Genomic DNA, 24,262 nt, shown 5'->3' on the forward strand with positions numbered 1-24,262 from the left:
ACCTTGCATGTTTTTTTTCCCTTGGGGGGTGTTACCTTTTGCCGTAAGTACCAGCCCAAAAACGTCATTTTACTCGGTACAATCGACAGAAAGGCGTGTTGCGATGCATCGTAATACAGAGCCCCTCCCAAAACATTCTTTGAATTCATAGTCGGAAGGGAAGCGGCTGAGAAGATGAATGCGGTTCGCTCGGTTGCCTTGAGTTGGCGCCGGTGCGTTGTTGCTATGCAGAGAACTTTGTTTAGGTCCGTTTACGTAAGAAGGATCAGAATTTCGGGATAAGCGGGCCAATCAGCTCGCAACTTTGTTGTGACGTTGGCGAGGCACAGGTACGTGTAGTACCCTCCCGCCCCGACAGAGGGCGGCTCGCGAAGACGCAGGTCGACGACCGGCGAGCGCAAGCGATGAGGCGCGCTTTCTACTTGACGCTGCCGCTTTTGGCCAGCTTGGTGGGCGCCTCCGACCCGGCGGTACAGGCGGAGGGACGCGGAGGCTACGGGCTCGGGCCTCCCCCGCACCAGGAGACCGCCGCGACGGCCAGGTACATCGCTCACAGCAGCGACTGGGCTAGCCTGGCCACCATCTCCAGCCAAGACGAGGTAGGGCGTCGAACAGCGACAAAACGCACGCTCGGTGGTTAGCTCGAACAGCGACAAAACGCGCGCTTAGTTAAGGCTTTGCCGGCCGACTTGGTTGCTCGTCGCACCCGGAGACGAGTGCCTTCCCCGTCCTTGCGCTACTTGGCGACGAAAAGAGAGCGTCCCTGGGTGGGCTCGAACCACCAACCTTTCGGTTAACAGCCGAACGCGCTAACCGATTGCGCCACAGAGACGTTGCGCCCGGTTCGCCCGCGGTACGTCCTCTGATTTATGACCCTCCCATGTCGGACGTGACGCAAGCAGTGACTGCCGCTTTGCAACATTTGCAACGTTGTTTTTGTCTTTTTTTTTTTTCATTTATTTTCTCATTCCACGTCTTCAAAAGCGATATCAATCTTGTAGTTTTGTAATTAATAGGAAAGGAAAGACGATTGTGGCCGGTTATTCTCATTTGTTTAAAAGGACAATGTTTTTCATTGCGGCCAGCAGGAGGTGCTGCGTTGCTGTGGAGTGCCACCCCCATAACATTTCATAACTAGACCTATGTTTCAAACATACTGTTGATCCTTAAGAACAGATTTATCAGCGAGTTGTTCACATTTGTAATCATTTATTTCTTTTATATGAGGAACGCTCTAAATCTTACACAGGGTCCCTTAAATTGAAGTCTGTTCTGATCATTTTTTTTGTACATATTTGTGTTGTTCTATGTTTTGATGTGCTGTCTTTCTATTGTTGTGCTGACAAGGGATTGTGAATCGTAAAATGATTACGAATCCCCCAAAAAAGGCTTTGCCTTATCGGTGGCGTTTTCTTTCCAGATCAAAGGTCTCCCCTTTGGGAACATTTTCTCCGTCAGCGACGGGCCGGCGGACAACAGCACGGGAGTCATGTACTTTTACGTGACGCCCATGGACGCCACGGTGTCGGACCTGAAGACGTACCCGTACGCTTCCCTCACTTTCTCCGAGGCTCAGAGTGATTTCTGCAGGCGAGCGCACCCTTTTTTTTCTTCGGGGCTTAACCTTTCACGCCCTCCCCGCACCAATAGCGGGATGGCAGAGGACGGCGTTCAACAAATTTCAACGTCAAACCGAGATGTGGCGAAATAGTTGGAATTAATCGAGCGCGCCTCTCGTGCGGTCCCGGCAGACAAATGGCGTACGACCCGGAGGACCCCAGATGCGCTCGACTCACGCTCACGGGCAAGATGGTGGAGGTGGCCCCGGATGAGCTGGCCTTCGCCGAGGAGGCCATGTTTTCCAGGTGGCCCGTCCCTCGCCTTCCCGAACAACTCGCCGTCCTCCGCCCGGGCGGATGGGAATGCCGTTCGTAACTAGATAACTAGACCTGCCAGTCGAGTCGTTGAATTGATTCCTTTTGAATGAAAAAGGCCCTTTAAGTACTGACGCGTGGAATCGAAGAGCAGAAACGAGATATTTGGACAAACGTTAGTTGATTACTCTGTCGCAGGCATCCGGAGATGGCCAGGTGGCCCGTGGGACACAAGTGGTTCTTCATGAAGCTGGAGCTGATCCAAGTGTGGCTGCAGAACTGGATCGGGGGCACGTCGCTCATCCCGCTGGAGGACTACTTCGAAGCTTCCCCCTTTTAACGAGGCGTGGCAAATGGGGAACGCCAATCCGAGTCGGTCAAACGTCGCAATGCTTCAAGCTAGGGTGATCGGGATGAACCGGCAGCAAAGGTTGCCGGAACCACACATCGCGGAAGCCCCTCGTTTTGCTCCCTCCTTTTGCTCCCTCCTATCACGTTCCTCCGCTAAATGCGTCAAGGTTTTGTGCTGCAACGAACGGCCGCTTGATGGCGGCATAGGACACGAGGCCGCTGTCGCGTGTCGGAAAGCGAAGCGTGCGCTTGCTCACGCTCGCAGCACTTCCGCGATTGCCTCGGGGACGTCAATGACAAAATCAAAAACGTTTTCACGCAGGGGTTCTCGCTTTATTCGTACGCCGCTCAAATAAAATGTACACTTTTGCTCGCATTCAAGCCTCTTCTTTCTTCGCGACTCCACATTCAATTCTGAAGACTTTAATGGACCCCCCCGATCAACAGAGAAAGGAGAATGATTTATCTGGGCACGTTGTATCAGGGGATAACGAGTTTGAAATTGTAGCGTTTGCACCAAGCCCATTTGCTCCCACCGGAAATCGCTTATTGGAACATAACTAATCACGGGCCACTCGCATTGCACCTGCTGTGTGCCACTTGGCTACGGTGAGTATTTCACTAGTTTGCACTTTTCTTGAATGATAAAAAAAAATCGCGTCGCTTAGGTTATTGGTCACGTTAGCGGCGGGAACGTTTCAAAGCGCCGCTTTAAGAAGAACGGTCACGGCAACGTCGGCTTTACTTCGAAGGGGAATAACGGAAGCGTGCGCGCACACGACAAGTAGGCCAACTAAACCGGCAGAGACAAACAGTTGACGTAGGCGTTGGCAAAGAAAAAAAACAAAAAAGAAAACGCGTGCAGCGCTCATGTGGGACTAGCGGTTTTCGCAAGCAGCAATCGCGGATTGGCGTTTCGGCGAAGGAAGCCTGCCAAATCGGCCGTCTCATCTGTTGAGCCGCCGAGCGGACGTCGTCGTCTTCCATCTTGACGCTTCTTCCTCTTCGCACCCGCGCGGGGCGGCGTGGAACGAATGGAGCGAGCGGGGAGCTAACGCCCCGAAAGGCGTCATGTAAAGCGAGCGGGACGCCCAGGGCAGGATCGCACAGCCCCGTCGGAGGCGCGCGGGCTGGCGGGCGCGCGGGCGGGACGACGGCGACGCTTGAAATGAGATGAGGCTCAGAAATGCAACTGTGGCCACCGCCGCCCTCTTCTTCACGTCTTTCCTCAGCTTGTCCTGGTACGCCGCCTGGCACAGTGGCAAGGGTGAGTAGGCTTTCGCCGGCTGTGGGCCGGGCCGGGTCGGGTCGGGCCGAGCCGAGTCGGGTCGGGCCGGGCCGGGCCGGGCCGGGCCGCGCCGAGCCGAGCCGAGTCGAGTCGAGTCGAGTCGGGCCGGCCCGAGCCGAGGCCTGCCGACAGGCTCGAAGGGATGCACCTTACTTTGCCAATTGCCGTCCTCGTCTTCGAAAGGGCCGACATCGTTCATTCAACTAAAGGATACAGCGTTTGCTCCATTTGTCGGCACCGATAGCATTCATACAAATAGCTCTACTCGGTCACATTTTCTGTATACACGCGCGTGTACATGTGTGTGCGTGTTTTATTCATCAGCCAAACGGTTTCAGGACCCCCGGGGGTCCGCAGACCCCACTTTGAGAACCGCCGGGTTATATGACTCCGCTACCTTCGGCCTTCGTTTTAGGGGAAGAAACACGCGTCTCGGACCTTTGAGATCCTAACGAGGCGCTCGCTTGCGTGGCCGGCCGGGGACGTCGATTGAAAGTTTCCGTCTTGGTAAAAAGTCCTGCCGCGGACTTCTTATGGGCGCTGTCAAGCGAGGCCCGGGCTTTCCCGCGTTGGGGCCCGCTAACTTCTTATCTGCAGATAAGGCAAATTCCAAGGCCGGGCAGGCTGCGATTCCTATCAAAGTCTTTGGAAGAGGAAGTCCAAAGAATTGCAGCGTGTGACTTTGCAGCCGCACCTGTCGACGTCAACCCACGCATTTGTAGTCAGAACACGCCATGAGTTATGTAGATGGTAAACGAGAACTGAAGGGAATTTTTCTCTGTCTTGAATTCTAAACGCATTTTTTCCCCCGTGTGGGTAGGGAGCTCCTGTCCTGTGTAGTGCAATACAAACGTTTGTGTGTGTAGTGTGTAGCGACCAACATAGGCGTCTGTCATCTATTCAGTGACTTCATTGAGTGGCTTAGCCTGACTTCCATATTGCAAAGTTCTTGCTATGCATTGTGGGACTCGCGGTTTCGATCCACGACCTAACCGTTCTACCTAACTGAACTAACTGGAAAGCTTTTGTTTAGCTGCAGGGAAGCGTTTTATTTCACGCAACGCGTAACATAACCGCCGATCTTTTTTTCCTCAAGGTGAAAATTTTGCAAAGCGGCCTTGGGATACGTATACATACATAAGTATGAACGTTTTGAGGGAGTGCAAGTGAAGCTATATTGATATTGGTAGTTGTTATGAGCCTTTCAAATTCAGCCCAAGTGGGTGATGACGATAAGGCCGATAAGGCTGGTGAAAAATGCGCGGACTTAGCGCTTGTACTCGGTTACCTCCGTTGGAGGCGGAGAGTTGAAGTTTCGTGGCGCTCGTTAAATGCTCTTCCTCTTTGCAAACGGCGCTTCCTCCGCGAGCCGCCGCCGCTTTTCTTCCCGAGTCCCGGCGGTTCCCATACAACGGGACCAAAATAGCCCACGCCGATCGCAAAGCCGTGCCATTCGACGGGGCTTTTCTCGCTCGCGCCGCGTCGTCGCGCGTTGCGTGCGGCCCGACGGAGGGAAGGAAGGCGAGGAAGCGGACGGGGGGGGGAAGGGGGGGCTGACAGGCCGAGCGGCGTGCGTTCCGCCCGGCTCGCCGCTCCGGGGCATTTTGCGCTGTCAAGTGATTCTAGCGGCGGCAACGTCCTGTGGGCCTTACTTGCGCGGGCGCAGTCAAAGGCCTCCTTTCTTTCCGTCTGGGCGGAGAAGCGGCCTCCCCGCTTTTACCAGCCGGAAGTTGTGCTCTACTCGCCGTAGGCCCGAGGACGTGAAATACGCCCGAGGCGAGGGAGGCCCGGGAAATCCGCTCGGCGCTTTGGGCCGGCGCGGGAAGGAGCTTCCGTGGCCGCTTCCTGTCCGATTGCGGCCCACTCGATCGGGCGAGCCGACGTCGGCTCGCTTGAATTTGCTCATCTTAACCGAGAGGGCAATTTGACGCCTTTTTCAGCCTTTCGCAGCTTTGCTTCTAAAACGCTTTGAACCCAACGGTTTGATTCAATATTTGTTTTATTTCAACCAAACCCCCCCCCGAAAATTAAAAAAAAATCGCACTCACAGAAACCCCCCAAAACAATCCTTTTGTTTTTGTGCGCGTATGTTGGGGTGGGGGATTGTTTTGTATTAGGACTGGGCGCTACGGCCCGGAAAATCCATTTTGGGATTTTTATTTTTCAGTTAGTCGTCCGGGCGTTCAGGGCGGTATTCGCTTTAGTCGAAACAATGCACCCAACCAAAATGTAGCTTTGATTTGTTCCATAATATAAATCCTCTGCATGTATTTGACCGCCGCCACCATGGTGAGGATAAACGGCCAAGAGGGTTCATGAAACCATGGATGCAAATGGCTCCAATACGGACGGCTAGATGAATGTGGCCGATATGGGGATGGATGAATATGCGGATGGATGAGAATGGTTCATGACTGCCCGGAAGGATGGACGGCCCGGCCGGCAAAAACCAAGAATGCCGCGGGGACCCCAACCTTCCGCTCTTCGTCCGGCCGGCGAACCGGAAAGACTTGACGATGGGGTGCAAATCCAGTTTTTGGACGGTCTAACAAGTGTGTGTGTGTGTGTGTGGGGGGGGCTGTTAACGTTGCGGCAGCGCTAACATAACCTGAATTTGCGGTTCCACTCGCTTGATCGCCTTTTTGACTTTTTGGCACAAAGGATCAGTTTGGAGGAATCCGCCGTCGGAATGCCGCATCGCGGCGGCCGCGCCGTGGAAACGGCGCCGCAGGCCTCTTACTCTCGCCGGTCGCACCCGTTTTGCGTACGTGTGGCCGACCCGCGCCCAATCCGAGGATCAAGATTGCCTTTCCACGCTTGCCGGGTTTCTACTGGCCGATCCGATCGGAATCGGTTTTTCCATTTGAAGCCATTTTGAAACGCACGCGCGTTTGTCGCCACCGTGGAGCGCCGGTGTATTTATCTTTTATCTGAAGCAGTTTACTTCAATCTTCATATTTGACGGGCTGATGACCCCGGGAGCCCCCTCAACAAAAATGTGTGTATGTCATAGCATTTATTAAAACGACAAAAACATGAGGGAAATGCGGAAGATGAATTTGAGGAAGAAAAAAAAAAAGTCATTTTCTTTTACTTGCAATGAGTGCGTTCCAAAAATCAGTTAGCATCTTCCTTGACTACAAATGATTGGTCTCGGCCGTGAAAAAAGGAAGAAAAAAAAGAGTCTTTCTTCAGTATATGTGTCCCAAGATCTGCGGGTGTGCGTTTGCTCGCATAAAAAAAAAAAGAAGGAAATCGGGACGGCCAGAGTCAAATAATCATGTGACATGAAGAAATCTTGTGAGACTTGGACTCAATGATGGCATTGAAGGAGCAACGGCGCGGTTTGGCTTTGTTTTGCTTCCTCAATGGCTTTATTGTGCTTGCCCTTGACTTGTTTGATTTATTTTAGTTTGAGCTGCGAAGCGGTCGGCGGCTCCTGAGACTTTTGGGAGCGTGAATGTCAAAAGAGGAGAGAATGCCTAGAACGCGGCCAGTATACAGTGAGACAAAATTGAGAGCGCCGATACCGTTACTGCATAATAAATACAAATGACCGATAACTCCAACGGAAAAGGCCGTAAAGTTGTCACGTTTGAGTTGGAAGGCGTGCTGCCCTTTGGACCTTCCGCCGTTGAAACGCAAAACAAAATGACCATCCGCTAGCCTTAAAGGGACACTGCGTAAGATTTAGAATGTTTTTTTTTCCTGAAAAAGGAATAAATGAAATGGTTATAAATTTCAAAAACTTAAAAAGCTACAGCGGGTTTGACGGACGGCCCCGGGGTCAATTCTTGTGATTTGAGCCCCTTCGCAAGGTTTTTCTTTTTCTCTCCAGTCACCGCCAAGCACTTTTGTACGCAATTTATCACGGGGTGCACGGGAGCGGCCGGCCCAAGTCGAGGTTTCTATCCGGGGCCGTATCTGGCGCTGACGGGCCGCTTTGTTTTTCCGACGGCAGAGAAACTGCTGGCGTACCAGCGGGAGTTCCACGCCTTGAAAGAGCGCCTCCGCGCCGCCGAGCACCGGACGCTCCGGCGCTCGTCGGACCTCAACGACATCCTGGAGCAGTTCCGGCGCGCCGTCGCCCGAGCCAACGACAGCAAAGACGCGCCGGGCGCTTTTTCGGGTAAGAAGTCTGCTCTTCCGCCCCGTCTTTTGATCTTGACGTCAAAGGCGGCGGCCGAGACGCTCGGGAGCTGAGATTTCGCTGGAAACGGTGACCGCCGAGCACGCCCCGTGGAAGAAAAGGACCCCGAGTGCTTCAAGATGGGGCTTTTCAACCAGCGGTCTCGTCGGTGTCCTTGTCCGTTAACGGCAGCTGAAAAATGAAGATGAGGGGTCGGAGCGCGGTCGTCTGTCTAATATTTGCCGTTCCTGCGCGTTTAGCCGACTCCCAGAAGCTTTTGAAGGAGCTGGCCAACAGGAAAAGTCTTCACGTGCCAAACATTTACCACCACCTGCCTCACCTGCTCAGCAACGAGGGCAGCTTGAGCCCCGCCGTCCAAGTGGGCCTGGGCCGCACCGGAGGTGAGGACGCCCTTTCCTCCGTTCCGGCACCTTCCGACGAAACGCGGGCCCTTGGGAAAAAGAGGCTCGGAGCTCCCGCGCGCCTGCTGAAGTGCCGGCGTTTCCATGCGGACGCGCCAAGCGCAAACCCGGCCGGAACGTGGCCGCTAAGGCGCCAGGGATCGATTTTCCTTCCTCGCTTCCAACGGCAATAGCTACGTTGCATGCGCGGAAACACCATCCGCCATCCGACGGTCACGCTTATCACCGCGGCGCTCAGCCGGCTCCGCCTTGGACGAGCGCCAGCCGAGGCCGTCGGCTACCCGCCGTAAAAAAAGGGTTCGTCGGCGCGAGAGCGCCGCTTAACAGAGGAACATTCCAATGCCGCTTTTGCCGCGCGTTGGCAAGGATGGCAAAAAACCAAGTTAAAGACAGGCGGCGCTTTCGCTTAGTTCCTCCGGGTTTGAGATACGGCTGCCGTATTTCCTGTCGAGCGTAAAAAGTCAATCTGTCTTGTGCGGAATGGGAACGCTTGTCTGGATGCAGCCCAACTAGACTCCTGAAAAGATTGGATGAAGGGTGCCAGGCCGGGGGCCTGATGGCTCATCCCCGTCTCCCGCGTGATGTCACGCGCTTTTCCCACGCACTCCTTTCATCTTCGACCCACTTTTTTTGTTAACAAACGCTGGTGGGCGTCGCCATCCAGCGCGGCGATGCCTGTGAGAAACACAAAGCAAACGTCGGACAGATTCTCCACGCCGCGCAGATTGCCGGCTCCTTTGGGCTCCTTTGGGCTCGCTTTCGGCCGCTTGCGCACCCCGAGCCTCGGCAGCGGCGCCGTAACACACGGACGAGTGTTCCATCTCTTCCGCGTGGGTTTGCGGTTCGTCTTTGGGCCCGGAGTCACGAGTGAACGCGAAGATGAGCGCGCGGGCCGAGTCGACGAGCGTGCCGGCGCGAAATCCGGCGTCGTCTTCGGTTTCAGCTCTCGTTACCAAATCGATTGCAGACAGGTGTGTCACCGCCGAACCGGCCAAATATGTCAAGCGACTTGAGCGCTAGCTACGCTCCGAGCCCGCCGGACTTTCCGGGCCAACGTAAAGGAACAAGGCACACCAAAGCGGCCCGTCACTCGCGCTTGTTTTATTTTCGTAGAACGGCCGAGTGTTTTAAAAGCATTTTCCAGACGGCCCGATGACAGCGCGCTCCCTTGATTCACGGACGAGGAGGAAAAGTTCACCGTACGAGCGACGTTCTGGCCGTTCGGCCTCGGGGCGAATAGCGGAAGCTCGCGGACGAATGGGGCGGATCGTCGCGTCCGCCGCTTCTTCAACGCCTTCGGTGCCGCGGGCGAGAACGCCCGTCTTTTCCAATAGCGATGAAAAGATTGCCGTCAGGCGCCCGCTTTTTCACGGGGGGTTTCCGGAATTTCAGCCGAGGACAGTTTGCTTTTGACGAGAACTGACGCGCTCCCGCCCCGGCGCGCCTCTGCCCAGTTACCATGGTGATGGGGATCCCCACGGTGAAGCGGAAGGTGAAGTCCTATCTGGCGGAGACGTTGCATTCGCTCATCGACAAATTGTCTCCGGAGGAGAAACTGGACTGCGTGCTGATCATCTTCGTCGGGGAGGTGAGCGCCCGCCCGCCCGCCCGCCCCTTCGCGCGCCGAAGGCTTGGCGACGCTGCGCTCAAAGCGCTTTCTCTCTCCCGCAGACCGACCTGGAGTACGTCCACGGCGTGGTGTCTGACCTGCAAAAGGAGTAAGGGCGCCCGCCCGGCGGCCAGACCGCTTAGGATGGGACCAGATACAGGAGACCAAATAACGCGTTTCCACTCGCCGTAATTCCCCCAATTTCGACGCACCCTCCGTTTTGGGGTCAAATTCAGTTTGTTTTTTCCACGTCCTGCAAGTTATGGACTTGCGCGTTTCAGATTGCCCACGCTGCGAGCGGTCAGCGGAAAGTTGAATGCGTTACTCCTTTTCCTCACGACGCTGTTCCGGTTCGTTTTACCGGAAACGCCCCAAGCGCCCGCGTTTCGCCGAGTCTGCCGTCGTGTGCGTGTATATATATGCGAGAGACGGCAATGAGTAAAGCGGTCAAACGGATGAGCTTTCCGCGTTGGCGACGTCATAAGCGTTTCCTCCGGGCCGTAGTAATACCGCTGTAACAAGTAAACTTTATGTTTGGCTCAATTGTACTCCTCGGAAAATTCGCTTTCCGTAAAGGGGCCCCCGAGTCCAAAATGTTTGATTTAGCGGCGGAAAGAGTCACTTGACTCCGGTCGCGGAACGCCGCCGGCCGCAAAGCTTTTCAACATAAAAGCATAAAAGCGGCAGCCCAAAGATAATGGCTCCGGTACCCGGCGCGCTCATCTGGTCCCGTCCTTAAATATTGGCGCCCATCCCTAAACGGGAGCGCTCGCCGACGTCACCCGTTTGCCTTTTTCCTTCAGGTTCTCGACGGAGCTGAATTCCGGTTTGCTGGAGGTCATCTCGCCCCCCGCCGCCTTCTACCCAGACCTGGACAACCTTAAGGAGACGTTTGGAGACTCCAAGGACAGAGTGCGGTAGGACTTGGCCAGAATTGGCGGGTGGCGCCTTCCTTTTTGTTTTGGCGAGCTTTTCCCAATCAGGCAAAGCGAGGATGAGGGATTCGAACGATTCGGACTATTTTCGAGCTTGGGCAGAGCAGGTTAAAGAGCTAACGGTCGAGCCGGAAACTAGGCAAAGCGAGAAGACCGAATCGATGGCCGCGACTACACAGCCGGAAGGATAAGTCAGATGGGGGGAGTGAGCGAGCCGGCCACTGCCATTCTCCCAGCGTTTGTCCCGGTCGGATCGGGGGCGCGGTCGCCTCCCGCGACCGGGATCTTTCCGTTCCGGTCGCCCGCCCTCTTGGTAACACGAGCCGCGTGTCTCGCGAGGCGTGTCCGCGCCCTTCCGACTCGTGTGCGTGCTGCGTCCGCCTGCTCCGATATACTCCCAAGTCCTGGAGGGCCGGTATCTCGCGCCCCATTTCGGGTGTGTCGAGGGAGGGGAGGTTTGAAAACATGCAGGATGCCGGCCCTCCAGAGTCGCTCCAGTTTGACACCTGTGCCTTAGAGCTCTCAAATGACACAAAGTAGAAGCCAACGATGTCTTGCGTGTCACTCGGGGAGAAACGCTAATTGGGCCTGGTAGGCTCCTGGGTCGCCAAGCGGCAGCGACGACAAAGCGCCCTTCTCCGAATACAGCCTAAGAGCGTAGGTGTGGAAGTCCGTTCCTCGGGGGCCGCTATCCTGCCTTTTTCTCTCCCCGACACACCCGGTTCGAATGATGGGGATCGTGTTCAAGCTTGAAAACCGGGAAACGCGCAGGCTCTCCGGGACCGGAGTTTGCCCCCTTCGCCTCAGCGCCCTTAAATGAGACAATTAGAAGCTAAGGATGTTTTGTGTCTGTGTGGTTAGGTGGCGGACAAAGCAAAACCTGGATTATTCCTTCCTCATGATGTACGCGATGAGCAAAGGCGTTTATTACGTTCAGGTAAGGCCTAAAATGATGGCAAAGGGCGCTTTTGACCGCGCCGTCTCTTTCCTCTTTCGCTCTCGGCTAAAGGATTCCTGGCGCGCCCGCCTGGCATTTTTTTGTTTTTTTTTTAAGAAAGCCCATTTTCCAAGGACCCCCATCACTCGGATGACCCCGGGGAATCGGCTTTCTTTTGGCAACGTGAAGTGCAATTGCAGTAAAATAAGGAATGGCATCTTTTTTTTTTTTTTTTTCAGGTTCAGACTAACCTGTATCAACGTTGTCAAAAGTAGTTAGTGGTTTTTGAAAGTTAGCATATCTCGCGGGATACAATTTTAGTACGGTGAGCGGGGGGAGTGCGAGAAGTTGTCTTTGTCCAAAAAGGAACTGATCTGGTCTAATGCATGCGGTGTGTCATTTTCATTTTCTGCTGTCACCTGAAGGGAAGAGGTATTTGCATCCGCTTTAGTTTGCCGCTGCGTTTTCTTGGGTCCGTGGCCGGATGGCGGCCCTCGCACGCCCCGACCCTCCCTCCCTCCCCGGTGCTTTATAACGCTGTGCCCCGACCCTCCCTCCCTCCCTCCCCGGTGCTTTATGACGCTGTGCCCCTCAGTTGGAGGACGACATCGTGGCCAAGCCCAACTACTTTGCCACCATGAAGAACTTTGCCCTGCAGCTCTCGTCCGAGGACTGGATGATCCTGGAGTTTTCTCAGCTGGGCTTCATCGGTACGGTCCGCTCGAAAACCCCCCGGACGGGCGCGGGCGCGGGCGCGGGCGCGGGCGCGGCCGTCACTGCGGCTTTGTTCTCTGATCTCGCAGGGAAGATGTTCAAGGCGCCGGACCTGAATCTCATCGTGGAGTTCATCTTCATGTTCTACAAGGAGAAGCCCATCGACTGGCTGCTGGACCACATTCTCTGGGTTAAAGTGTGCAATCCTGAGAAAGACGGGGTATGCGCCGCACGCTCAGTGAAAAAGGCCTCAGGTCAAGGTGTCCACCTCACGGTTAGGCGTGCGCCCGTGTACGCGTGACAAATAAGCCAGCTTTCATAGAACGATAGGAAGTCCGCGTCGATGTTTAGTGTTTTCATCTGAGACGAAAATGTTGAGGACATTTGAATACGCGTGCATATTTTGCCTGTTTTCCAGAAACACTGCGAGCGCCAGAAGTCGGGCCTCCGCGTGCGCTTCCGCCCCTCCTTGTTTCAACACGTGGGGCTGCATTCGTCTCTGGCCGGAAAGATCCAAAAGCTGACCGTGAGTGCCGCGCCCGCCCGCGCGCGGGCTCGCCGGCCGCTCGTTTCGGCATGCGTCTGCGCCCGCAGGACAAGGACTTCCTGAAGCCGCTTCTCCACAAGATACATGTCAACCCTCCCGCTGAGGTTTCCACGTCCATGAAGGTGGGCACGCTTCCGAGCTTTTCTTTTCCGGGCCCGGTCCCGCCTGCGCCTTTTTGAAACTTCTCTCTCGGTCGCACGGTGGTATAGTACGGTAGTGAAAAGGTGACACCCCTCTTGTGGTTGGTATTGGGCAACGTTGGTCCAGAAAACAAAACTCTGGCATACATATTAAGAAGGAGCGACGATAACAAGGAAATGATTGAAATAGACAAACTGTATTAGCCGGTCATCAGGATGAGCGCACGCGAAAGGCTCCTTCCTGGTGTTTTGCTGCTCCCGTCAGGTTTATCAGGGCCACACGCTGGAGAAGACGTACCTCGGGGAGGATTTCTTCTGGGCCACCACGCCCAGCGCGGGAGACTACATCCTCTTTAAATTCGACCGGCCCATCAGCATAGAACGGTAGGAAGGGGCGCTTATCGCTCAATGCCCCCCGCTCTTTGGGGGGGGGGTAACGCTGCTTGGCGTCACGTCAGCGATGACAGTCGGGTTATGGGAAAAGGGCGCCTGGTATAAAGAGCATTTTGACTCCTCTTTCAAGGCTGACAGAATCGCGGGTGCTACGTCTATGTAAACACGGGTGTTATCATATGAAAGATTGATTTCCGTTCCTTATTTTCAACCGCATGCAGGTAATAGCTATGTTGCATGTGTGGAAACACTGCCGTCCGATGGTCACAGTTATCACTGCAGTGCTCAATGGGCTTCATATTAGTCAAGGGTGTCAGCTACCCTCCATAAAAAACTAAGAATACGAATGTTTTAATCGACCGTTTTTACTGCCGTTTTGAAAGACGAGAATTATAAGAGTTCATGTTCAAGTAGTCTCGTTTGGTTCAATGGGGTTGGATGATGTCGGCCCTCATTTGATTCCTTTCCTAAAGTCACGCCGCGATCGCTCTCCATCTAAAATGTATTCATGCGCTTTTGTCGGCAGGTTCCTGTTTCGCAGCGGTAACCAGGAACACCCGAGGGACGAGATGCATAACACCACCGTGGAAATACTGCCCGTCTCTGTAAGGAAACACTCAGTCGCGCGCAGCGGCGCCCGTTTGCGGCCATCATTACGTGACACCCTTTCAGCGTATGGATTGTAAAAAGCGCAATGGGAGCGCGGCGGCTCTCGCCGCTCGCGCGCGCGCGCGCGCGCCTTTGGCCGGAATGACAAATTGCTAACGCTCGCTTTGGCTAAACCTTCCTTTGCCTTTTGCCAGGAACCCGGAACGCAGACCAAAGAGAAGTACAAACGGACCGAAGACCGCTTCTACAGGATCGGTGAGTATTCCCGCGCGCGCGTAAACGCGAGCCTCGGACGACAATCGATCGCGCACCGTAAAGTATCCATCCGGGCTACGAATTCGAAATGAGCACGCGAGCCGGCGGAAGCGGAAGCCCCTGCCGCCGGCCGCTGATTTTATCTGACTTGAGAGCAAAGGCTCCATCCGTAGGCGGGAAAATTAAAAAGGATTGACTTCACGCCGGCGTCGACGCAAACGTTTCCGCGTGGCCCTAAAGGGACCACGTGTAAGATTTGCTAAATGCGATTGGCGAGTTAAGGAAGGTTTCCCGGAACAGATGTGTTCCATTTGCTTCGCTCCCGTCGTCGTTATTTTTACAATGTGTTGCAAGATTGAATTTGATCGTATGATTTTGTACGGGGCCGCGTGGACGACGGCGCGCGGGAAGAGCAAGCCGTCTGACAATCTCTATCCCAGTTCATTTTATCCGGCGACTGCATGTTGGCGTCGACGGTGAGAAACATGAGCCGTTGACCTGTGACTGATTCTTCCACGCGCGCTTTGCGTTGGACCGCGCAGGTCAATTTGAAAAGGGTGTGGCCGAGGGAGCCGTCGATCCGTCCTTCAATCCCGTCCTGGCCTTGCGTCTGTCCGTTGTGAAAAATTCCTCCGTTTGGGCTATTCTCAGTGAAGTAAGTGCATCCGGCAACGGAGCGGGCTGATTTCCGAAATCGGAGGACACAAAATTTCCAAATTCTTGAAAGGTCAACCTTCACTTGATGTCATTGTAATCGAATTGATTCTGCTATTATTACATGAAGTCTTTTGGATGAGAATGGAAACGGGCGGGACGTGAAACGTCCTCCAATCGCGGAATGAGGCAGCCGCGCGCGTCACCAGTGGCCCTTGGCCGCATCCGACAGCATCCTCCGTCTTTGCTCCTTTTCTCGGCAGATCCATATCAAGAGGGTAGCGTAGCGGGCTGCCTCGCGCTCGGCCTCGCCCTCGGGAGATGAAAACCTTGCCGAGCGCTCGCCTCCGAGCGCCGCTCGGATCGTTTCTTCATCGTTCTTTCTCGAGCTCACCCCCCACCCCCCTTTTTTTTTTTCAATTTGGCGTCCCTCACGCTCTTTCTTACTTCGATTGTGAGAATGCGAAGACGGCCGCCAAACGGCAAGTCGGCCACGCCGCGCTAGGTGACGGATTCGGTTTTGGAACCCCTCCGATGAAGGAGGCGGAGAGAAATCACGGCGACCAGAGAAATCGCCACCACCAGAGAAACGATGACGTGGGTCTCCTAGCCAATTGAGTCCACGCCGCCAAAGCGCTCCCGTTCAACTCAATGCTGCCACTCTTGGGCGCGCTGTGGTACTGCACTCTAGAACCGGCGCCACCAGCTGTTCCCCGAGACGCTGCGGGAATCTAAACCCCGACCCGCGAATGAGGAAATACTCTCGTAAAGACCCAACACCAGCCCAAACGCACGAAATACTCCGTGACTTTTTTGTCGAAGGAAAATCCTGCCTGTAGTCGGTCGTAGTCGGCCAAAATGTTTCAATCAGACATTGCCTGGATGCCGTTTTTTTCTGAAGGAATATATTGCAAAGGATTCCAGATCCGAGGATTTATGAAGGTAAATTAATTTATGTGAAAAGAAATCTTTTAATTTGTACAAGAAGTGAAATATATTTTTATCCTATGATGACACGTTAGTGCTCGTGCAACTCTTCTTTGTACGTTTTCGCTCATCTGCCGCGCATGTTCGTCAATACAATAGCGACGCGTTTGACGTGAACGATGATTATTTTCACGCAGCTGAAGGATAGGAAAGACGTCCGATTGCGCGTCGAACGTAGAGAATCGTGCCTTACGCCGAGTTCCGAGAGTCTCTCGCCGGCCGGCTGGATATACAGTGGAGTAGTAGTATTCATTGTTCTCGTGCTGTTGTTGTGAAAATAGCGGCCAGTGTTTGTTGTGACCGCAGGTCACGTGGTAAAACAGGACATCTTAAAGTGCTTGCTTTGCACCCTTTCTTTGTCGCGCCACCGCGAGCCGCTCGCTGTCTTTTCCTTCTGCCGGGCTCATTGGGGCCACACCGAAGACCTTTTCCGCGATGGAATGCCGAGTCCTAAAGTTACGCGAATAAAGTCACCGGAGTCATTTTGCCGACCTACAAATAGGCCACGTAACAAATTGAGGTACGGTATGTCAAAATTCGGTAGGGATCTGGCCTATATTTGCAATCCACGTTTTTTCTAAATTGAAGTTGTTCATTTAAAACAGCATTCCTGGCGACCGTAGATTTATTCTGCAAATTCCGTCAAAATGATTTGGGATGCAAGCTGAGTCTTGAATTTGGATTCTCGCCGAAATTACAATTTCTTACGATGACATTTTCTTTAAAATTGGAAAATGCAAACCTTCAAGTGTGGCGCTAACGCTCCATCGCACCCTTGTTCACTTTTTTTTTCCAAGTCGCACCCTTGTTCACTTTTTTTTTCCAAGTCGCACCCTTGTTCACTTTTTTTTTCCAAGTCGCACCCTTGTTCACTTTTTTTTTCCAAGTCGCACCCTTGTTCACTTTTTTTTTCCAAGTCGCACCCTTGTTCACTTTTTTTTTCCAAGTCGCACCCTTGTTCACTTTTTTTTTCCAAGTCGCACCCTTGTTGACTTTTTTTTTCCAAGTCGCACCCTTGTTGACTTTTTTTTTCCAAGTCGCACCCTTGTTGACTTTTTTTTTCCAAGTCATTTGAGAGGACTATTTGGCAACACTGTTTTGTTTTCGAACGGAATGTCACGACTACTGATCGTTTTAAGTGCACCTTTTCGTCGTCTTAGGAGTTGAACGGAGAATGTGGAGTTCATTTACTTGCTGTAAATGTTAATATAAAAAGCAACGAGCATCTCTTTCGCTTTAGTTAGTTGCAAGTTGGTTTGGTGGTCACTCGCCGTTGGTAAAGGGGGGAACAAAAGTGCCTTTTGGTGAAAATGGACAGAGCTGTAAGTGTGCTCTTTATATGCACGATTGTGTTTTTCTTGTTTGGCCCGAGCTAGCTTCTTGATGAACCTTTTGATTGTTTGTCTGGATCCGGATTACAGATGCGTTGCCTTTAGTAGAAGAACAAAATGCCCCGAAGCTTCTGTTAAACACTTAGTGGATTGTGTTTAGGCGCGAAGCCCAAGCTAATTGGTGGCACGCAATGGCAAAAACACACGTCACTCCCGCGTGAATGTGTTGAGAGTAAAGCCAAAATGATTTCAGGCCCCTAGCGCCCAATCCCAACAAAAACAACAATGGCTTTGTGTGCCTTCATCGCGTTACCTCTTGGCTGCCTCTGCTGATTTTCTTTTCTTTTTTTCTTATTTTGGCATCTATTTGTTTTCCCATGATCATGTTTGAAATAAAAGAGAAGACAAACTGCTTGCTGTGGCCGTCATTGTTTCCTTCGATATTTGCGACATCTTTATCACCCCTGTTCTTTCTCTGAAAAAATAAATAACGTTCAAACTCCATTAAAAGACCAGATCTCGAACTCGTCCTGTCTTAAAAATATGCCCATTTGAGCGACCCGTTGTTATGTATTGGAGGTGTCGGAATAACGCCCAAACATGTGACCTTGAAAGGACTACTGTATGTTGACTGATTCAAAGGATCCTCGATCTCACCAGCTTGTCCGGCCAGAACGTAAAGACGACGCACACTCTCACGCCACTCTTTATTTGCTATATAATGTTCTATTTATTTATCTGGGTTTATGAATGCTTAGTTTGTGTATGTGTATGTATATGGCTGTGTGTGCGGTCTCTGCAAAGGACAGCAAAGAACACTAAGCATTGATAACTAACATAACTAACATTTTACAATATGTTACATCACATTACCCTATATTAGATTAGAATAACATTAACAAAACAGGCGAACATACCGTACAATGATAGGAAGAATGAATTCAACCCAATCGTTCAAAATGTGCGTTAGGTAGGAAAGGGTTAATGGAACCGAATAGAGTTGAGTGGGCGGTGACGTCACTCCCTTACGGAGTAAGAATCACATAGGCACACGCGGCAAATATGACGACAAATACGCACATTTGGTGGGTGAAACTTTAACGTGAATATACTAAAAGTGAAATATGCAAATTACGATATATTTGCCTTGAGCAACTACGCCAAACTTTGATGAAATAACAACTTAGACATTAATGCACAAAGTGAAGCAGTGCAAACGTAAAACATGTATCCGAAACCACGAACGGATAACTTATATACAAAATGTACTTACCTTCTCATGGACGCACGGAATAATCATGAGAGGAATGTGATAATCCACAGAATGGTGTGAGAGCATAAAAAATGACTGTCCGTTATAACGATACCTGCCGACTGACTGGTAAATTAGCAAAACAACCTATGCCCGTCTAAACATCCCGATTGGTGGTGGAGGAATGAAAAACAACTTGTGATTGGTTGCTTGGCGCTAGAAAGATCACATGACCATACGAAAAACGTCCAGACGTAAACAGTAATAAAAGAAACGATTCAAACACGAAATCGTTAACTATAATCAGAAACGTCTAAACACGTTATATTCTACATATTTTTGCAATCTGGCGAAATATTTCGGCAAATAATATATTTGGAAAAAATACATTTTTCAATACATTTACAAAATTTTAAGAACTTTATGAAGAGTGCGGTTTACCAAGCCAGTCGCGTTCTCGGCCACCGTAGGAAACAATGGAAGGAAACTACAACTGTTCCCGTGATGCACTGCGGCAACTCTTTCCTCTTACATGGCACGCAAATCTAAAAATGGCGGCCGAATACTATCACAACACTTAGATGTCAAACGGCTATGTAACGCAGTTGGATACACAGTATTTGCTTTAACGTCGGGAGAATCTTCGTGATGCCGAAATATTACGAGGACAAACAGGAAGACTACCGAGCGTGTGCTGGGATAAGAGAGGACTTTAAGGCATGTCTCCTTCGACACGACTGCGTCGTTAAGGTAACCCTCGCCTGTCTGAAGTAGCTTCCTCGTATGTGTTTTTTTTTTTTATCCAAAAGGCAGCTGTGATCAATAGGAGTTTTAACATATCTTTTTGCCTTTGAACTGGACTGAAGCTCTTCCACTGTATCAATGTTCCAATCATTTGGCCATTTAGAGGCTCCTGGTTGTCGTATATACCCTTTTAATTATGGCCGATTAATTTGCTCTCAAATTGGCCTCGAGAGGAGTTCTACAGAACCGTTGGAAACAAATTTCACTTTGGTGCACCACTGACAATGACAAGTCACGTAGAACTAGAAATGCTGCGCAATGTACCAAATGGCCAAAATGTCGAGAGAATACCGTGCTCGTGTCCCGTCTTTCCAAATAAAGCGTAGGCCTACATACACACATCCGCATACCGATTGGCTTGTTTGTGTCACCCTTTATGAATACGATCCAATACATATTAGTACTGTATTAACGTTGCTCTGCAGTTTGAAATCTTGCAGAGTGGTGGTCAAGCTCAGTGTGAACGATTGTGCCTGTGTTTTTCTGGAGCATTGTGAAAATAAGCTCTCTCTACATATCCCTTCTTAGGAGGGGAAGATGCCCAGTGAGTGCTTGAAGGAAGGCCACTGCAAAGCGCTGCAGACATCGTTCTTTGAGTGCAAGAGGTCCATGGTGAGCCTTGATTGAACAATACTTTGTATCGAGCACCAAAAAGGACAATTGACATTGTCGCGCTGCCCCGATTGCAGCTGGACACGCGGTCGAGATTCCGAGGAAGAAAAGGATATTGAAGGGCTACCGTGGCATCGCGCGCTAAAGAGCGCAAGGCGCACTGGGCCGACCAAGCTTCTCTTCCTTCTTGCTTGAACAAGTGAAGATTTCAGGTAGCAACAAAAGACTGACAGGCTTTTTTTTTGGGGGGGGGGGGGTTCAGTATTTATCAGCTTTACGAACAAACCTGTAGAAGCAGCAAATATTGAAAACTAGATCTCACAGGCCACAGTGAAAAGGAAAAAAAACTCATTTACAAGGTTCAAGGTTGACATATGCAAGGAAAAAAACGTATCTGTGAGGTGTCGTTAGGTTACTCAGAAAAAGTCCAAATAATATGCAGCTGGTGTGAGATGTATTTCCCTATTATCACCAGTTTGACTTAATTCTTGTAATATTTACATCACCTTATTAAATGATGAATAAATGCAAAATGAACTTGAAGAAACGCTCCCCACACCCTACCTCCTCCATGTTTTTTTTTTTTTTATAAGTTGTCTAGGTCTTATGTGACTTGGGTGGCTTTTCAGGAATTTTAATGCGTTACAAGTTTGTCAACATAATTTGGAAATGCAGTGAACAGTAAGTTTGATTCATTGGTCTGGAATGTTCTAATGGATCAAATGATCTTTCTGATTTGCTATCATAGCAACAATGATTCAAGAAGGTAGGAAACAAATCAAACGGCAACATCCAAGAACGTATGACTTTTCATCTCCGCAAGTAAGGAAATGACAAGGTCCCATCGCCGCCCAACTACTTCTCAATCTATTTGTGTGCTCTTGGGCCAGCGTTTTGCTGACCCGTGCCGAACAGCGCGCTCCTGTTCAGTCGGGAGACTTTTTTTGCTTGCAAATACCAGAGCGACATCGGGTAACTTATTCGGGGAACGTTTCGTGCCAACGTTGCGACCCATCGACTGCATCCAAGTATGAAATCCTAACTTTTGACTAACCTTTAACCCGTATAAACAGGGTAAAAAGTATTTAACAGTTTTTGAAAGCCGATTTATATTGCAGGATACTATTTTAGGTTGACTTTTACAGCTTTTATAGATGATAATCTTATTTGGAGTTTTCCTCTATCCTGGGAGGGGGGCTTTGCAAAACACAATCGAGAAGCACCGCATTATACCGACGCCACGGGACAAGCGAAGTAAAAAGGGATGAATCCGGAGTCCGCCGACGGCCCCGAAGCTTCGGGAAGGACTTCAGGCCAAGGCGGCCATCATCAAGGCCTCAAACCTCTTCATGTCCACTTTTTTCATGATGACAGCTTTGTGGGACTTGTTGAGGAAGCCCACGGTGTCCACCACCATCATCCCCCGCGTGTGCGTGCCCGTCAGCTCCACGCTGACCGGGTAGCGGTCGCTCTCGGTGACCAAGGCGTCGTCCACGGCGGCGGCGGCGGCGTACGAGTCGCAGGACACGAAGCCGCTGCCGCCCGCCAGCTCCTTCTGGACGCGCTCGCTCAGCGAGGCCTCCATGCTATGGCGGAAGATGCGCGCCATGAAGCGGGCCTTGCGCGTGGGCTGCGCCAACCAGGCCTCGCAGAACTCCTGCAAAAACGAGGCTGACGTCGAGCTCCCGGGTGGGACGGCGACGAAGCGACCCCGGCTCACCCAGGACAGCTTGCTGTAGCAGGTAAACTCCCAGCACGCCAAGTAGGTGGGACAGCGGTAGTCGTCGAGCACGATGTACGCGGCTTCCGGATCGGCGGCGAAGTTGAACTCGCCGCACACCGTGGTGTTGCCTCGCGCTGCGCAAAAGGGCCGATTAGCCGCGATCACCCGTGGCTCGCCCGAGCTTTACTGACATTCCGTGTTGCCGCCCATGACGTAGAGTCCTCTCAGCTTGCTCGGAAAGGACGGATCCAACCTCACGGCCAGAGCCAGGTTGGTGAGCGGCGCCGTGGCGACCAGCGATACCTGCCGGCCACGCCGCACCGTCGTATTTTACCCAAAGAGTTAGCTGGCAGTTAGACTGCACGTTAGGACTGGGCGTGGGAATGCTCTCGCTAGGGGGGGCGGCGAGCGAAGAGCGCGTTGCGGCGCCTCACCTCTCCCGGGTTCTCGTCGACCAATCTTATCATGGCCGACACGGCGCTTTCCTCCCGCACCAGGTCCGGGGCGGGAGCGTCGGGGTCGGGGGCGTCCCCCAGGCCGTCCAGCCCGTGGAAGTGGCCCGCGTCCACGCTGTTGCCCAGGAGGGGCTTGGCGGCACCTTTAAACACTGGGATCTGAATACGTATAACGGAGCGCTAAGGTGAAGTTGGCGCGCTCCGGCGCGGCTTCCCCATACGTTAAATCTTCCAGAAATTCGTCCCGATACCAATGATATTCAAACAGTATGCGGTGACCAGCTCTTGCAGAAGCTTCCCAAACCGAAGCCATTTTCCAGGAAACTGGCCCGAAACGGCCACAAAAGCCTCATTTGAGCGCGACTTAAAAGGCGCCGCGTTTAAGGTGGAAGGCCGATGAGCGACCGAAGCGGCCGGAATGACTCGCAGACGGACCGACTTTGCCCGGCGGCTTGGCGGGACCTCAACTTGATTTGCATCTCCACGAATGCGAAGGATCACATCCGCCGGTCCGAAGGCGAGACGCCAAGCGGCGAGGCGAGGTCGTAGTCGCGGTGCGAACGGGAGTCGTACTGAAAATCCCTCGAGTCGGTTACCGCAGTCCGGAGAGGAACTCGTACGAAAACAAACGCGAGGCTATTTGGTCGTACTCGTGTTTTGTTATGGGCGCATCTCTCGCCATACCTCCAGCCTGTCGCAAGCTTGCAGAACACGCAGCGCGTTCCTGCACACGTTGTCCACCGTGGTGTTGCCGTGCACGCACGTCACTCCCAGCAGGTCCACGTTGGGGGCGGCCAGCGCCAGCATGATGGCCTGCGCGTCATCCACGCCGCAGTCCACGTCCAACAGCAGCTTCTTCCTCATCCTGGATGCTTTTGGGGGGGAGGCCAGTGAGCCTCAAAAGTGCGTTTTGTTGATGGCTGTGATTCTCAAAAGCCAGGTATTTCTTTTAGGCGGTGCTTAAGTGACTGGCATGAGCACGCTTACCTTTCGCGTACGAAGACGAGCAGAAGCGTTTGACTCCTCTCGGCGTTCGCAGAGAGCAAACACAAAGATCAAGTGTTCTTAACCTTTGGACAGCAAAACATGAAAAAACACTGTTGATAGCTACTAGTTGCTAGACACTTTTTATAAAGTCCTGACTAAATTTACTGTCGAATGAACATCTGATACCAAAAGGGTTGTATTTTTGTCAAGGTTTTTAAAAGGACCACTACACGCAAAGACTTAATGTTAACAATAAACCAAAAAACAAACTTTTTTTTTTCCCCCCCGGAAGAAAATAGGCGACTCATGAAAATAAACTTAAAAAAATGAAACTTGTTTCGGTAAATTACAATCATACAATAAACGAATAAATAGAATGTCAAAATGACATTATTGTAATAGTCATAATGATAGAGCATAAACGCGTTTGTTGTTTTACGTGAGTGAGTGAGAAGGTGGTTTGTCAAAACAGCGACTGGTTTGAGTTATCAATTGAATTCAAATACAAAGAACGAAAGTTTACGATGTAGTTATACCCCAGTGTTTTTCATCCATATTACATTTTCTCAATGATATATTTCAACTTTGTGATAGAAATCTGTCAACATTACATCTAGTTTGTCTCTTATTGTTTGCCAACGCCCGGTTTTGAGATGTCATGCAAGCCGAGCATTTACCCTAATTAGCTTAATGTATTCGCCCCAAATGCACACAAAGGAGCAATTTAGCTGCTGCCAGTGAATCACGTTTGACGGTCATTTGACGCTACCTGCGTGCAAAGCTGCAACTCTTGTAGCAGGCGACTTGCATACTGGCGCATGAGTGCAGGTCAGAGGCCAAGCCCGATTCGCGAGATCGTACGAGAACCTCACTCTGTCTGCTCTTTGAGTAGATCAAGCGCGCACATTAGTCATGTTTTAAAGGGATGCACTCACGGACTTGCGTATCTTTAATAGTAATCCTACTCAAATTTAAGACAGATTAAAAATGCATCCAATCGTTTGTGCGGCAAAAACAACGACAAAGTTTACGAAGAGATTTTCTTCAGGTCGCTCGAGGATCTAGGCAAAAGCAAGCGTCACTTCCGGTTGTAGCCTTAAAGTAAAACGCACCTTTTCTATTAGCGCTCGGAGCCTTAGTCCAAGTAGTGAATGTATGTAGAGCAGCTTCCAAAGCCTTATGAAGGCGTTTATTCTATTTTGCAACAGAAGTGAGAAACGTGTCGGATGAATTATGAATACACTATAAACATGA

At 51.6% G+C, this 24,262-nt stretch overlaps 4 protein-coding genes and 1 non-coding gene across 14 annotated transcripts; 3 read left to right on the forward strand and 2 right to left on the reverse strand.

The window, feature by feature from the left end:
• The first annotated feature begins 176 nt into the window (after nucleotides 1-176).
• creg2 (cellular repressor of E1A-stimulated genes 2) lies at nucleotides 177-2,601 on the forward strand. Of its 2 annotated transcripts, XM_088414792.1 has the most exons (4): nucleotides 189-599; nucleotides 1,421-1,590; nucleotides 1,752-1,865; nucleotides 2,073-2,601. In XM_088414792.1, the coding sequence occupies exons 1-4, from the start codon at nucleotides 405-407 to the stop codon at nucleotides 2,212-2,214; spliced, it is 621 nt and encodes a 206-aa protein (XP_088270918.1). In that variant the 5' UTR covers nucleotides 189-404; the 3' UTR covers nucleotides 2,215-2,601. The 2 variants fall into 2 exon arrangements, with proteins under 2 accessions (XP_088270919.1, XP_088270918.1); XM_088414793.1 differs by lacking the exon at nucleotides 1,752-1,865 and having other exon boundaries at nucleotides 177-599.
• trnan-guu (transfer RNA asparagine (anticodon GUU)) lies at nucleotides 759-832 on the reverse strand. The gene has a single exon. It is a non-coding gene; the product is annotated as a tRNA-Asn (tRNA).
• A 403-nt stretch (nucleotides 2,602-3,004) lies between the features above and the next one.
• mgat4a (alpha-1,3-mannosyl-glycoprotein 4-beta-N-acetylglucosaminyltransferase A) lies at nucleotides 3,005-17,587 on the forward strand. Of its 2 annotated transcripts, XM_088414776.1 has the most exons (16): nucleotides 3,005-3,492; nucleotides 7,475-7,642; nucleotides 7,903-8,043; nucleotides 9,519-9,652; nucleotides 9,736-9,782; nucleotides 10,477-10,590; nucleotides 11,470-11,545; nucleotides 12,141-12,255; nucleotides 12,349-12,479; nucleotides 12,678-12,785; nucleotides 12,854-12,928; nucleotides 13,212-13,330; nucleotides 13,866-13,944; nucleotides 14,143-14,203; nucleotides 14,746-14,858; nucleotides 15,121-17,587. In XM_088414776.1, exons 1-16 carry the CDS (start codon nucleotides 3,399-3,401, stop codon nucleotides 15,142-15,144), a joined length of 1,599 nt encoding a protein of 532 aa, XP_088270902.1. In that variant the 5' UTR covers nucleotides 3,005-3,398; the 3' UTR covers nucleotides 15,145-17,587. The 2 variants fall into 2 exon arrangements, with proteins under 2 accessions (XP_088270902.1, XP_088270903.1); XM_088414777.1 differs by lacking the exon at nucleotides 3,005-3,492 and having other exon boundaries at nucleotides 7,494-7,819.
• Nucleotides 17,588-18,929: 1,342 nt separating this feature from the next.
• Nucleotides 18,930-20,390, forward strand: coa5 (cytochrome C oxidase assembly factor 5). Its single transcript, XM_088414795.1, has 3 exons — nucleotides 18,930-19,177; nucleotides 19,760-19,843; nucleotides 19,921-20,390. The coding sequence occupies exons 1-3, from the start codon at nucleotides 19,076-19,078 to the stop codon at nucleotides 19,960-19,962; spliced, it is 228 nt and encodes a 75-aa protein (XP_088270921.1). The 5' UTR covers nucleotides 18,930-19,075; the 3' UTR covers nucleotides 19,963-20,390.
• Nucleotides 20,091-24,073, reverse strand: LOC148423315 (nucleoside hydrolase). 8 transcript variants are annotated; one of them, XM_088414779.1, is made up of 7 exons: nucleotides 23,778-24,073; nucleotides 23,009-23,091; nucleotides 22,706-22,893; nucleotides 22,001-22,180; nucleotides 21,758-21,869; nucleotides 21,564-21,700; nucleotides 20,091-21,500 (listed from the first exon to the last, which is right to left on the reverse strand). In XM_088414779.1, the coding sequence occupies exons 1-7, from the start codon at nucleotides 23,816-23,818 to the stop codon at nucleotides 21,153-21,155; spliced, it is 1,089 nt and encodes a 362-aa protein (XP_088270905.1). In that variant the 5' UTR covers nucleotides 23,819-24,073; the 3' UTR covers nucleotides 20,091-21,152. The 8 variants fall into 8 exon arrangements, with proteins under 8 accessions (XP_088270905.1, XP_088270906.1, XP_088270904.1 ...); XM_088414780.1 differs by having other exon boundaries at nucleotides 20,091-21,429; nucleotides 22,706-22,917; XM_088414778.1 differs by having other exon boundaries at nucleotides 22,706-22,917.
• Nucleotides 24,074-24,262: the final 189 nt, after the last annotated feature.

The sequence above is a fragment of the Hippichthys cyanospilos genome, chromosome 5 (genome assembly GCF_059441005.1).
Source record: "Hippichthys cyanospilos isolate Australia breed blue-spotted pipefish chromosome 5, RoL_Hcya_1.0, whole genome shotgun sequence".
Taxonomy (NCBI): domain Eukaryota; kingdom Metazoa; phylum Chordata; class Actinopteri; order Syngnathiformes; family Syngnathidae; genus Hippichthys; species Hippichthys cyanospilos.

Coding starts and splice junctions, on each gene's coding strand:
- creg2 (XM_088414792.1), top strand. CDS start 405: ATGAGGCGCGCTTTCTACTTGACGCTGCCGCTTTTGGCCAGCTTGGTG. Junction 1,591..1,751: donor GCTCAGAGTGATTTCTGCAG/GCGAGCGCACCC, acceptor CGGTCCCGGCAG/ACAAATGGCGTACGACCCGG. Junction 1,866..2,072: donor GAGGAGGCCATGTTTTCCAG/GTGGCCCGTCCC, acceptor ACTCTGTCGCAG/GCATCCGGAGATGGCCAGGT.
- mgat4a (XM_088414776.1), top strand. CDS start 3,399: ATGAGGCTCAGAAATGCAACTGTGGCCACCGCCGCCCTCTTCTTCACG. Junction 12,480..12,677: donor GCAATCCTGAGAAAGACGGG/GTATGCGCCGCA, acceptor CCTGTTTTCCAG/AAACACTGCGAGCGCCAGAA. Junction 13,331..13,865: donor CGGCCCATCAGCATAGAACG/GTAGGAAGGGGC, acceptor TTTTGTCGGCAG/GTTCCTGTTTCGCAGCGGTA.
- coa5 (XM_088414795.1), top strand. CDS start 19,076: ATGCCGAAATATTACGAGGACAAACAGGAAGACTACCGAGCGTGTGCT. Junction 19,178..19,759: donor GACACGACTGCGTCGTTAAG/GTAACCCTCGCC, acceptor ATCCCTTCTTAG/GAGGGGAAGATGCCCAGTGA. Junction 19,844..19,920: donor TTGAGTGCAAGAGGTCCATG/GTGAGCCTTGAT, acceptor CCCCGATTGCAG/CTGGACACGCGGTCGAGATT.
- LOC148423315 (XM_088414778.1), bottom strand. CDS start 23,818: ATGCAAGTCGCCTGCTACAAGAGTTGCAGCTTTGCACGCAG. Junction 22,918..23,008: donor CTCGTCTTCGTACGCGAAAG/GTAAGCGTGCTC, acceptor CGCACTTTTGAG/GCTCACTGGCCTCCCCCCCA. Junction 21,870..22,000: donor TCGACGAGAACCCGGGAGAG/GTGAGGCGCCGC, acceptor CGTGGCCGGCAG/GTATCGCTGGTCGCCACGGC.